The sequence below is a fragment of the Lotus japonicus genome, chromosome 5, assembly GCF_012489685.1.
Source record: "Lotus japonicus ecotype B-129 chromosome 5, LjGifu_v1.2".
Lineage (NCBI taxonomy): Eukaryota > Viridiplantae > Streptophyta > Magnoliopsida > Fabales > Fabaceae > Lotus > Lotus japonicus.
In genome coordinates this window covers 15448456-15462182 of record NC_080045.1, presented here as the reverse complement: position 1 = coordinate 15462182, position 13727 = coordinate 15448456, and the positions used below count along the sequence as shown (strand labels likewise).

Genomic DNA, 13727 nt, shown 5'->3' with positions numbered 1-13727 from the left:
AGCTAAAAATGGAATGCATATAGCACAACTAAGTTCTCTAAGTTCTTTTGTCAGCTGTAATAATTTTCATGTATATATTAGAAAAGAACAAGGGCTATGAGAGCCACTTATATATGGATCAAATTTTTTATCTCACGAATACAACGAATTGGTTAACAAACAATCATATTCATATGTTGAGGTTATGATTGGGAAAAAACAGAAATCTAAAAAATCAATATATTGATTGATGTATCAAATACAATAGACATATTACCCGTGCAACGCGCGGGTAAAAAAATACTAGTAAACGTTATAGATTACAAAAACATGTAGTTACTTAGTGCCGCACTAAGTAAAAAGCACTCTAATCAACTGATCACGTGTGTGGAGGCCAAATCCTTCCCTGCCTTTGATCTCCACTACTGAAATATATATGATAATCTATAGTACACTAGAATACACAATAATTGATGGCAAGTGCATACAGCAATCAATGCATTAAGAGCTGGAAGTCATCATCATTATTCACCACTTTATATTCATACCCAAGTCTGTTAGCCCGACCATGGAATTCATCCATCTCATTTCTGGGAACCTGTATTCCAACCAAGATATCTGCTCTGGCCGCACCCTGTTGATCAGAAAGTTCATTGGTTGGTTAAATCAAAATGAAAGAAAATGTGTAAACATCCCCATGCAATGTGTTGTTTGACAAAAGGAATTGAATGTCAGAAATTCACACACCTCTGCACGATAATGGAATAAACTGATGTTCCAACGTGGACTGAAGGAGTCCAAGAAATTCATCAATGCACCGGGTCTTTCTGGGAAGGTGAAACGACAAAGAACCTCGTTCTGAACATTTGACCGGCCTCCCATCTGAAATGTGTTCAAAACAAAGTTAGCTTAGTCGAATACAAACTCAGAACTATTGCAACATAAGACAACAAAATCAAATAGAGCAGCTCTTAGTCATGTTATGTTTCTTACTGTTGTTCAACATCTTAGCTAATTTGGACTGGAATCATAAAAAAAGTAGTGTGTCTATAAAGACGGTAGGCGGTAGCTGGGAAAGTGTTGATAAAAAGGGAAAAAGATACAATAAGTTCACTATGAAGGGACTGCATTCGCAACATACCAGGTAACGTAAGTGATCTTTCACCAATTCACTTTCCGTGAGATCATGAGTTTCAAGCTGAGAAGACTCCAGTTTCTCCTTCATTGCTTTAAGTTCTGAGACTGTGTGAACACCAACACTGCACATAAATACAAAAGAAAATAAAATATTATAGGCCTTGACATAGCACTTTTTTTTTTGGATAAGCACATAGCACTTGTTGTCTACCAGATATTTTCCACAGATACAACAAATCACTGAAAACAAATAAATTGTGCCAGAGAGATGTTGGTATTCTGGGAATACATTGATTTAAAAAAAATTAATCCATTTGTGATGATCTTACCTGTAAAGGACAACAGATTTCTCACTGGAATTATATCTGTATTTGAATTCCGTGATATTGATCTGCCCCACCTACCAAGCCAGAAGAAAATCAATTCGACTATGATGAACTCTGTTTTAAGAGGGTTGAAATGTTTGAAAAATCAATTCCAATTATATAGACATACCAGTTTACAAAACTGTTTGAAACTGCCAGGCTCCTCTGGCATAACAGTTGCCAGCACAGCCTCTTGTTTACGACCAACATTAGCTAGCTCAGTTACCACGCGAAGTTTATCAAAATTCATGTTTGCCCCAGAAGTTATTGCTACAACATTTTTCCCCTTGATCCCATAATACTTGCAGTATGCCTCAGCTCCAGCAAGAGCAAGAGCACCTGCTGGTTCTAATATGCTCCTCTTTTCCTCAAACATGTCCTGCAACAAGTTTTACTATTATCATACAGATTCTGCGAAGCTTTCCATCCAATGCATAAGACATTCAAAAGTCTATGCAGCAAATTATATCCTAATTCTCATTGGTACAAACAAAACAGCTACATCTTAACTAATAACAACTCGGCAACTAAACTGGCTGTGGACTAAAATAAAGAGAGAATGTTTAAAACAGATTTATGTTCATTTGACAAGATAAGATAAAATGAATTTTCTCAATTATAGAACATTCGCACGGAAGAAACTAGGCTGAACTCAAAATCATAATTCGAAAGAATATCCCTCAGGGTTTCTGAATGAAATCTTTCACAAGCAAAGGGCATCTTACCTTTATTGATGCACAAATTGAATCACGGCCTACTAGAACAACGCCATCAATCAACTCCTTGCATATGCGAAAAGGTTCTTCACCAACCTCTTTAACAGCTACACCATCTGCAAATCCTCCAACCTGGTCCAAAATCACTCTCTTACCATGATGCAGTGACAATGCCATTGCATTTGCATCACTGGGCTCCACACCAATGATCTTCACCTGTGGAGAGACCCTCTTCACATAAGCAGCAATACCGGCAATGAGACCACCACCTCCGACGGGCACAAAGATAGCGTGCACGGGACCCTGCATTTGGCGCACAATTTCCATCCCAACAGTTCCCTGACCCATGATGACATCAGGATGATCAAAAGGAGGTATGAATGCTCGCCCCTCCTCTTTTCCACGCTTCTTAGCATATGTTTGTGCTTCATCATATGAATCCCCAATAAGGACAACAGTAGCACCCATCTTCTCCACAGATTTCCACTGTAAAGTTAAAGACATGAAAACACATAACTTAATTGACCAGATTCTTTCACTGGAGACATAACAAGAAATCCAAAATAAATAAATAACACCAACAAGCACCTTAATGTCTGGAGTGGTAACGGGCATCACAATCACAGCACTGCAATTCAATCTCTTGGCAGCTAGAGCAACTCCTTGAGCATGATTTCCAGCTGATGAGCAGATAACCCCTTTTTCCAACAGTTCCTTTGGAAGTTTAGCCATCATATTATAAGCTCCACGGAGCTTAAATGAGAAAACCTGGAATATGCAACAATCCACAGCTTCATATATTCAATCAAACAATTCTGAACCTTCCACCTAAATATAGAAACGGTCCGCGATTAACATTAAACCAGACAGGACCTGTGTTAAACTCCACAGTCAATTTGGTCCAATTTGGCATAGTCCAGAAATGTGTATAAACTCTGCCATCTTAAAAACTTAAACCAAAAATTAAAAGGCAATACAGAAGCTTAAAACAAAAAGACAAACTGAACAAAGTTCATTCCAATCAATTTCTATCCACAAATGGAAAATATCTCAAGCTAAATCTTTTACCACCACAACAACACAGCCATAAATGTTTTCTTTCAAATAAATTGTTATTATTAATTAATATTAATTATCTTCATGTTCATGGAGTCATAATCACAAACACAATCACTGCACATCAAAATCAAATTTTGATAACGACCCAGATGCAAGAAAGAAGGAAGAATGGTAATGAGAACTCACGGGTTGCAAATCCTCCCTCTTGAGCCAAAGGTTAACCCCAAGTCTTTCGGAAAGCTTTGGCGCCAATTCCAAAGGGGACTCAATGGCGACATCGTAAACCTTCGAAGAGAGTATATTGGTCAAGTAACTCATGGCGGAGACCATGGCGTCGCTGCCGCCATCGGAGCGTGACCGGTCAGGAACGGCGCCGACGTAGCCCGGCGGGTACTGAAGCGAATCGGTTGAGACTATGAGAGGAGGAGGCGACGACAACAAAGGATCTACGACGGCGGCGGCGGAGGAAGAAGAAGCGGGCGAGGCTACTATTTCTGCCGGCTTGGACATGGTGGCGGCGATGAAGGGTTTGATGTGGAGGTTGGTGTGAAGGCGCATTTTGTGGAAAGCGTTGCGGGGGAGGAGTGACGGTGGTGGTTGGTGTGGGTGAGGGGTGGAGAATCGCAGCGCCTCCATGGTGGGTGGTGGTTCTGCGAAAAGGGGTTGTTGTTGTGATGGCGAGCGAGTCAAGGTTTGTGTAATAGTAATTTATAGTAAAAGAAGACCACGTTATTATTATGTTATGATTAAATGATTGAAAGGGAGGGAAATGAAGTGAATTGCATTGCAGATCGAGAGTGAGGATGTGTCTTGGTCTATGTGCTCTTCCTAGTCACGTGAATCGTAGGTACTTTGTGGTGGGTGGGGATGAGATACAACACGACACAACTCAAATTATATAAGGCGGAAATAGGTCGGATTAGGTCACTTTGCATAAATAAGTATTACTGGGCGCGCATAAAAAATTTGAGGTTAAGGCTATGTTTGGCATGATTAGCTGATAAGTTAGATGAAAGCTGAAAAGCTAGCTGAAAGCTTATAAGCTAGCTGATAGCTGAAAGCTGATAAGCTAGCTGAAAGCTGAAAAGCTACGTGATTGAAACAAAAGTGTTTGGTAGAACTAGCTGTTAAACAAGTTGAAATTGTAAAATGACATAAAAGGACATACTTGTATAATTATTTTTATATTACATTATTTTATTTTCACATTAATACCAATATGATATTAATATTAAAATTATTATCACTTTAAATATTTTTATTAGCTACAGTTATATATCATCTTAAAAATATAATATTTATTTTTATTAATATAATATTTATAATACTTGTGGTGCGCAGCGGTGTGGCGTGAATGGTGGCGGAAACTGCATATACGTAAGTGTGAGGGGAAAATAAGTTTATTGTTTTTATAAATATATAAGGGCAAGGGTAGAATTTTAATAAAATAATAAGGATAAAAATGAGAATAAATTTAATAAGCTATAAGCTTTAAGCTATAAGCTACCTGAGATAGCTTATAGCTTAAAGCTTTAAGTTACTAAAATAAGCTCTTTCACCAAACACTTTTGAAGAGCTTTTAAGCTAGTTAAATACTCCCTCTGTTCCTATTTATAAGTCACAAAAAACTAATTCTCTTAGATTAAGAAAAGTAGTTAGTAATAATAAATTTGTAAAGGAAATGATTAGCTTTCCTAGACTACCCTTATTTACTTTCCTATGATTTTCTCTCTCCAAGTTAATATTCCAAAAGTTTATCATCTCTTTCATATTAAATATGAGGGTGAATTTGGAAAAAATTATTTAATACTTCCTAGATATTAGAAAGTGACTTATATTTAGAAATAAATTTTTTTCAAAAAATGTGACTTATAATAAGGAACGGAGGGAGTAAGCTTTAAGCTAGTCAAATAAGCTATAAGCTAGCTGAAATGGCATGTCAAACATAGCCTAAGTCTTGCGTCTAACTTGTGATAGGTTTTTATATTCAGGACTACTCAGTATAACTTGTTTGAAAATCAGGTTGGTTTGATTGTCTATTTAAAGACTTATTTCATAATAAGATTTTTGAGTACATCTATAATATAACTTGACCTACGAGCTTAGACAAGCTATTAAAGCCTAGGCTTTAGCTGAGTTCGTCTTTGAGATAACATAGGAAGCTGATCAGATTTAGGTGGATTCATGGGAGATCCATGTGGATGGCTCCTCAAACCAAAGAGGTTGTGGGGGCGTTGTGGTAAGAATAAAGAAGAAGTAGAGATCCAAAAATCTCTAAGTTTCAACTTCCCGACTTCTAACAATTAGGTGGAATACAATGCTTGCATAGAAGGACTCGTGATAGCCCAAGATCTAGGAGAGACCAAGGTACACTTTATAATGATTGGCAGTTGATCGCCCACAAAGCAAGAGAACCCCTAATGTTTAGATATCTCGATCGAGTGAAAGATTTTATCGTTGAGTAAGTGTTGGATAAGAAACCATGCTTTTGATGAAAATAGACAAAAGTCTCATGGATGGAACCAATCCAGGCCTACACTAAAGAAATAATCTTGCCAAAGATTCTACAAAAGCTAAAGTAATGTAGTTCACCGTTATTAAGTGGAAGATTGCACAAAGGGGTCATTCTCTACCCACTACTAAAGTGTTTGAATAAAGAAGAGACCAAGTATGTCCTAAGAGATGTCAATAAAGGAAATTGTTGCTATCATTCTAGACGAACAACCTTGATTAAAAGAATACTCTGCACGGGATATTACTAGCCGACACTAAGTGACGACGCAGTAGCCTATGTAGAAAAGTATGATAATTGTAAAAAACACGCAAATCTACCGTGTGCGCCTTCGAAAGAGCTAATCCCCTTGAATTTGTTATGGTTATTTTATCAATGGGGAATGGATCTACTTGGACCGTTCCCAATGGTGCCCAACCAGCTGAAATTTGTTACTATGGCAATGGACTACTTCACCAAATAAGTGGAGGCGAAAGCTTTGGCCATTATTACCTCAACCAAGATTCAAAAGTTCGTTTACAAAAATGTAATAAGTAAATTTGGGATCCCAAAGTCGATAGTATCAGGAAATAGAACTCAATTTATTGATAACTCATGTCTCCCTGAACCAAACAAAGATATGTGTGAAACTCCACAGTCAATTGGTCCCAATTTGGCAAAATTCAGAAAAGTGTAAAAATTTAAACCAAAAACGAAAAGGCAATACATTTGCGTAAAACAAAAGGGCAAATTGAACAAAGTTCCTTCCAATCAATTTCTATCCACAAATGGAAAATCTATCAAGCTAAATCTTTTAAATTTTTAAAGAATCCTTTATCATCACGTGGGACACGGCCATAATTGTTTTCTTTCAAATAAAAATGTTAAAACTTATTCCTTCCGTTTCAGAAAAATTATTATTTTATACACTCTTTAAATATTCTAAAATATTTTCTCCTTTTGAAAATCAAATTTTTTTTATTTTTTTATATATACTCTCATTTAATAAGTTTTTTTTAACTTATCACATTTTGTATTAATCAACCACCCAATGTATAATTTAATTTTCACACATTATACTAATAAAACTAAATAAAAGCATTTTAGTAACATTATACTATTAATAATTGTTGTCACACCCTTAAACAACAATTTTTTTTTTTCAGCAAAAGAGAGTATTCATTAATATTATTAATTATCTTTTTGGTGATGAGTCATTATCACAAACACAATCACTTGCCATCAAAATCAAAATTTGATAACTTTCAAAAAAAGGAAAAAATATCAAAATTTGATAACGACCCACATAAGAATAAGAAAGAAGAGAGAAATGTAAAGAGAACTCACCGGTTGCAAATCCTCCCTCTTGAGCCAGATGTTAACGCCAAGTCTTTCTGAAAGCTTTGTTGCCATCTGCAAAGGGGACTCAATGGCGACATCATAAACCTTCGAAGAGAGTATACTTGTCAAGTACCTCATGGCGGAGGCAATGTCGTCGCTGCCGCCATCGGAGCGTGACCGGTGGGGAACGGCGCCGAGGTAGCCAACTGGGTACTGAAGCGAATCCGCCGAGACCGTGAGGAGAGGAGGAGACACTGACAAGAGATCTCGGACGGCGGTGGAAGTTGGTGGCGGCGAGGTTGCTATCTCAGCCGGCTTGAAGATGGTGGCGGCGATGAAGGATTTAGAGGGGCGAGGGTTGGTGGGAAGGCGCATTTTGCGGGGGAGGAGGGATGGTGGTGGTTGGTGGTGTGTGTGAGCGGTGGGGAATCGCAGCACCTCCATGGTGGTGGTGGCGGTGAGTGGTGGTGCGGCGAAAAGTGGTTGTTATTGTTGTTGTTGTTGTGGTGGTGGTGGAGAGTCAAAAGGTTAGTGTATTATTTTATAGTGTGTTATAGAACACGTTATTATTGTGTTGGTTGGGTTGAATGATTGAAAGGGAGGGTAATGAAGTGAAGTGCAGACCAATCACACAACAAGACGAAAGAACAGGACCAGAGAGTGAAGATGGGTCTTGGTCTGTGAACTGTTCCTCCATTCACGTGAGAGTACTTTGAGACCACTGGTGGGTGCCCCATGCATGTGGTGTGGGGATGAGATATCATAAAACTGTTGGATATTTTGTTGGATACTCCCCCCTCCGGTCCTATTTATAAGCATGAAAGAGAAGAAAAATCTTGGTCCTTTTTATAAGAACCAAATGAAAGTTTGAGCTATATTAATTTTTTTTTTAATGATGCTCTTATTAATTCTAACTTGTAAAATGTGCCTCATTAATTATTCTCTCTCTTTCCCACTTTCCAATACTAATAACAAAGGGTAATTTTGGAAGTTTATTTTGATTCAAGACAAATTTAATGCATTTTATCTAGTTTAACTACATTTCTTAAACTATGTGAATTTTTTTTTTGCTGCTTATAAATAGGACCGGAGGGAGTATTTTATGGATTAACATTAATCATTTAATTAGAATGTGTAATTCTTGAATTATTAATATATCAATTATTAGAAATTAATATTAATTATAACGCTTAACCACTTGATGGATATTACTATTGGGCTTTTCTGATGAGTAACTCGTAATGGGTTGGGTTATTTATTTAAGCCCAGTGACTCAGTGAGAAGCCCCTGCTCTCATCTGATAGGCTATAAACTTGTCTCCCCATTAGACAGTTAACCTAATCTACTCTACAGACTTATCAGAATAGAGAGCAGTTTTTCTCACATGCATCACCTAGGCTCAAAACACAAAAGGACTGATTCTTCGCTCATATTAGGTACCCAAATTATATATGTATAGATTATTGAACATGCTACACTACAGAAAACACGGGCTTTAGCGGCGGTTTTCTAGCGGCGGTCAACGAAACCGCCACTAAACTTTAATTGCAAAAAAATCACGTTTCGCCCTTTAACGCGGTTTAATTCCCATTTCCCTCACATTTCTGTAAACCCTCAACTTCCCTTCCTCTCATTTGCACCGCCTCAATGTTCCCCTCTTTTGCAATGTTTCTCCCACCGCCCAGCCTCTGACCCATCCCTAACCTCTAACCCATCGATCTCTGTTTCGCCCTAGCCCCTAAGAGGCATGGAGTATATCGATGAGCCATGCCACCCATTCACCTTCACTTCCCGCCGTCGATCTATTCCACCGCCATCGGATTCACCTCATTCTCGCCGGGGTAGAAAGGGGGCGTTGACGGAAGCTTCGTTGCTTCCGATCCGAGATTTAATTTGTACTGCTTCCCGCACCGGCATCACTCTTCTCAAGCTTTGCTCTGCATCGTCATTGTAGTGTCGTCATGCATTGCTGCCCTTCCCTATCTTTATCTCACGTCATCTTGTTTGCAAGGTTTATTCTCTCCTTGAACTATTGTCTGAGTCTGATTGTATTTCTCTAGTGACATATTTGTTTCTTCTTCTTTCTTTGTTAGGGTTTGTCACCCAAATTTTTAGGATTTTTAGCTTTTCAATTTTTGGTTTATTATGATATTTATTTGATTATGTTGGGTTTTTGTAAAAGTGACTAAGAAGAACATAGAAGTTGTGCTTGAGAGCATCATATCTGATTTGGCATTCCATTTTTGTTGTTAAGGTCCTTGTTGAGTAGCAATCTCTTTCACTGATTTGTTCTCCCTCAAATGGAATAGAAACTTTTTGCTGGAATTTGTATGTGCTGTATTGGGTATGAAAGAATGGTACAGTTCAAGAATTGGACAAGAGAAGAATTGGACCTGAATTTGAAAATGTGTTAATAATTAGTACTCTTATTTCACCACAATATTGAATATATTGGCTATCATATTTGATGTGTTAGGATGTGTATGGTAAATTTAAGGCATGGGTGCCTGTTAGGCTTGATGATTGTAATTAAGTAATTAGTAACATTAGTTTGTTGTTAGTGATAGTAGTAAAGCTAGTTACAGTTAAGTCAGAGTTGGTTATTTAACTCTTGTACTATATATACTGTATTACTTAATTCAAAGTAAGTTTTTAGTATTTTTTACTAGTTGCTTTTAGCAGGATAAGTTTTTTTTTCACTTAACATATTTTGTGTTAGAATAATGATCGATGTGATGACATATTTTTCAGATATTCGTTCAAAAAGTATAAGTAGTCAGCTTATTGTTGCCACGGTACTATCACTCATTAGTGCTGCCAATTTTACTATGTGCAGGTCATTTTCTGTTCATTTATCATAATCAGCTTTAACAGTTTGAAATTTCTCTGTTTGGATTCTCAAATAAATAATATCACTTAACAGGGATCTACAAGATTTGGCTTCTTCCCAACAGAACCATGTAAAGTGCTCATGTTGTAAGAAGCTAAGTTGTGGATTTTGAACAACAACTTCAGGATTGATAGCCTTGAAGGTTTTTATTTTTATTTTTGATTCTTAATGTTATTTGTTTTAATTAGTTTGTTGATATCTGATCCTAAATGTTATTTGTTAAGTAATTTACCTTTCACTATATTTTTCTAACACCTATGGTCTACCTTAAATTTATGTAAGGTACAACATCTTTGGTTTTGTAGGATGAGAAAGATAGGCATATATAGAGGCTAAGGACAGAGGTGAGCAAGCTGCACAAGGAGAAGATGCATTGAGTTGAACTAGCGGAAGAGTTTGGAGCTTGGGAGGAGAACTCAACCATCAATAGTTTGGGTAGTATTGAGTTGAACTAGCGCAAGCAGCTGATTCTATGGTATAGTTTTCCCATATATCTGATTTGTCATACCTTGGGCCTTATCCATCAGCTTTATTTCTCTTTGGCTTGTTGGTAATATTAGGTTCATCTTTGCCAATAAATGTACACATTTGGATTCCAAGCAGCGCGAGTAAGTTGCTATGATTGTCTTTGCTCATTCTTAATGTAAATCTCATGTCTCATTTGAGTTTATGCTTTATTCAGTTACTAGGGTAACGACTTCCCTTGTTCAAGGTTCCTATGGATGCTTTCATGATCTCACCAATAGGTCTCCTTATCTGGTAGAGTAGCAAGAGCCTTGCCTCGTCCGCCCAGGTGTCAATCAAGTTTTTTTTCCTTTCTCCTTTAATAGTTGTATGAATGTCTTGGTGTCACTAAAAATTTAATACTTCTTTTAATCATCTTATGTGTGCTTGTTGCCTGTGTGTTCTTCTAGATCTTTCCTGGTACATTCCCTGAGAATTATGAGCCTCCTTCTGGATTATACTATGAAGTTAATGACAACTCACCAATAGTTCAAGTATTATTATAAGAACTTGTTAATTTTTCTATCACATTTTTTTTTGTTTTCTGCTCTGCTAAATAGTACTTACTTTGTGCTGAGGGACCACATGGTTTGATTACAATGTCCTAGATCGAGTGAATGACTTTGTTACATGATTTCATTTTTTGGTTGTGTCCTAGGTGAATTTGATATGATATTAATTGGTATTTTGTTAACGGATTATGTTACATATACAGAATTTAGGCTGGTGACGGATTATGAAAGAGGAGCAGAGAACTGAGATCTATCTCTGACTCTCTGTAATGTTTGGATTTGATTCCTTAGTGATCTCTACAGAGAGTTCTTGAGATGGGGATATTCATCAAACCCACACATTCAGAAGGTATATACACAAGGTTGGGTCTTTATGATTATTATTGTCATTTTAAGCCGCAAATCCTCACTATAGTAGTTATGCTCAAAGCTATGGTGGTGGTTATGCTCCAGAGCAAAGAAAGAGATTAGAAAAGTATACAATACAAGGATATGTGATTGATAATTATAAAAGCTTTTGACCAGGTAGCTTTTCTCTGCTCCCTGATTCTCATTGTTTGATATGGCTTAAATGCAGAGTAACATGGCTATAAGGGAATGCATGTACTTGTAGAATATTTTCCTGTGTTTATTCTGAATGAAACTGTCCTTGCATTTTGAGTTTAAGTTTTTGAAGTTTTAGAGACTAGAGTCTATTTTGGTGTAACAATTTGATGCTTCAAGTTTAGTAGTGCATAATTTGATGCTTCAAGTTTAGTACTGCATAATTTGATGCTTCAAGCTTGATTGTGCATATTATATTATTAATCTGAAGTATTCACGGCTAGATATGTATCTTTATTTTGATTTTTATATCATGTGTTGTAAGATTGACACCAAATAGTATTGGAGAATACAGTTTGTTATATTGGCAAATAGTATTGGAGTATATATATAGTTTTTAAATAGGTTATATTACATGCATATAAAGATTACTCGCATTTGTTATTGATCTGGCTATTTTGCTCATTCACCGTACTGAGAAAGAGCTTTAAGATATGGCTGTTGTGCTATTAATGATGCCATTATATATCTGGTTGATAAGGTAAATTGGCTTATCATTATTATCTATCCATGAGAATCAAATTTAAATAAAATGTTTTTTGTATTTGAAAGGAGTAGTACTGCATTGATTTTAAAAGGACACTACCAGGGGCGGTTGAAACAACCACTGAAATTTTTAAAAAATTTCATTTTGGTCAATGGCGGCGGTTGAAACCGCCGCTAAACACTGAGAAAAATTTGACAGTTTTCGGTCTAGGGGCAAGTATGACCGCCGCAAAATATTTGGTAAAACCGCCGCTAAATTTAGTGGCGGTTGCTCCGGCGGTCGCTATATAACCGCCGCTAAAATTTAGCGTCGCCATATTCAGTGTCGTTTTTCCAACCGACGCTAACACTTTTTAGCGGCGGTTATAATCGCCGCTAAAAGCAAAAATAACCGCCGCTAAATCCCATGTTTTTGGTAGTGCTATAATTTTGTATCTATATCCTATCTAGGCTGTTGAAAAATAGGCTTGATCGTGATGGAAATCACTTTCCTTAAAGTATTTCAAGCACTCTTTGAATTTCGTCTTAGAGTTTGGATGCAGGAATACCCAGGATAATCAGCCTTGATTCGAGTTTGCACAAGACTAATGAAAACTCGATAAGCAGCGAAGTATTTTCTGGAAAACAGAGGATAAGATTGTGTGTTCTGAATTCTGAACATGCACTCTATTTATAGGCAAAAACAGAATAATTCATAAGGTTGCGACCCTTCATGAATTATGTCTGTTACCAACAAATATGTGAATAATTGCGACCCTTCATGAACAGGTGCATAATTCGAATTCCAAAACAAACAGACGTTACGGCACGGCAACCGAGTCGCCGTCGTGCTAAAGTGCCGTGCCGTCTACAAGACGCCACTAGCGCCTCTACGCCCACGCCGACATCGGCGAGGGGTGGTGTGAATGGAACATGTGACATAAAAGCTTGGGACCACCAAACCATGCACATGTAGCACTACATCCTCACTTTGTCTCTTTGTTGAATGGTTGGCATTTAATGATATATAAATGCTTTGGAAAGTTGCTCCACTTTCTATGTGGGACTTCATTCCAATCCATTCAATGCAAAATCAACACACTTTGGTATCAGAGCTGGTAGATACAGATTATGGCTGTTTTTCATGTAATTGTTTTTCTCATCAACCATCGTACACGTTCAATTTCGATCTAGAAAATCATGTGTGCGTCTTTTTTGAAATTGTTTGAGGGGTTTTGTTCCTCTATGGTGTGCAAATAGTATACTGAAAATTCATGAGATTTTGTTATATGATTTGCGAGAATTTAGAATTTTTTGTTATGGGTTTCAAAAGCCCTAGAATTTTGATCTGCTAATGCTCTCTGTAGTACATGATCCCGAAAATTTCTTGAGGGATTTTACTCCTTATACCCTTGTGCCCAAAATGCCTGAAAATCTCTCCCTGCCATAACCTATATAGAGAGATCGAATTGAGCACTCTTTCTGGGTTAATTGCAATCTGGTTGCATCCTGATATTATCATTACTGTATCCATTGACTTGGACAAGTTCAGATCTTCAATTACAATAATAAGGTCTAGAAGGTGCCTTCAAATCTTTAATCCATACGTCCCTGTGCGAGTACCTGACTTGTATTCCATGTGTGGCTATATGATGTATGCTAGAT

At 37.2% G+C, this 13727-nt stretch overlaps 1 protein-coding gene and 1 long non-coding RNA gene across 10 annotated transcripts; one reads left to right on the top strand and one right to left on the bottom strand.

Moving 5' to 3' along the window:
- Positions 1–205: 205 nt before the first annotated feature.
- On the bottom strand, positions 206–7632 carry LOC130717311 (threonine dehydratase biosynthetic, chloroplastic-like). 2 transcript variants are annotated; one of them, XM_057567494.1, is made up of 8 exons: positions 7095–7632; positions 2786–2965; positions 2207–2683; positions 1612–1860; positions 1446–1516; positions 1121–1238; positions 727–861; positions 206–613 (listed from the first exon to the last, which is right to left on the bottom strand). In XM_057567494.1, exons 1-8 carry the CDS (start codon positions 7530–7532, stop codon positions 473–475), a joined length of 1809 nt encoding a protein of 602 aa, XP_057423477.1. In that variant the 5' UTR covers positions 7533–7632; the 3' UTR covers positions 206–472. The 2 variants fall into 2 exon arrangements, with proteins under 2 accessions (XP_057423477.1, XP_057423476.1); XM_057567493.1 differs by lacking the exon at positions 7095–7632 and adding an exon at positions 3443–4091.
- Positions 7633–9037: 1405 nt separating this feature from the next.
- On the top strand, positions 9038–11660 carry LOC130721467 (uncharacterized). Of its 8 annotated transcripts, XR_009013463.1 has the most exons (5): positions 9075–9924; positions 10012–10120; positions 10284–10453; positions 10539–10586; positions 10661–11660. It is a non-coding gene; the product is annotated as an uncharacterized LOC130721467 (long non-coding RNA). The 8 variants fall into 8 exon arrangements; XR_009013457.1 differs by having other exon boundaries at positions 9038–9099; positions 9840–9924; positions 10284–11660; XR_009013462.1 differs by having other exon boundaries at positions 9071–9924; positions 10284–10771; positions 10893–11660.
- Positions 11661–13727: the final 2067 nt, after the last annotated feature.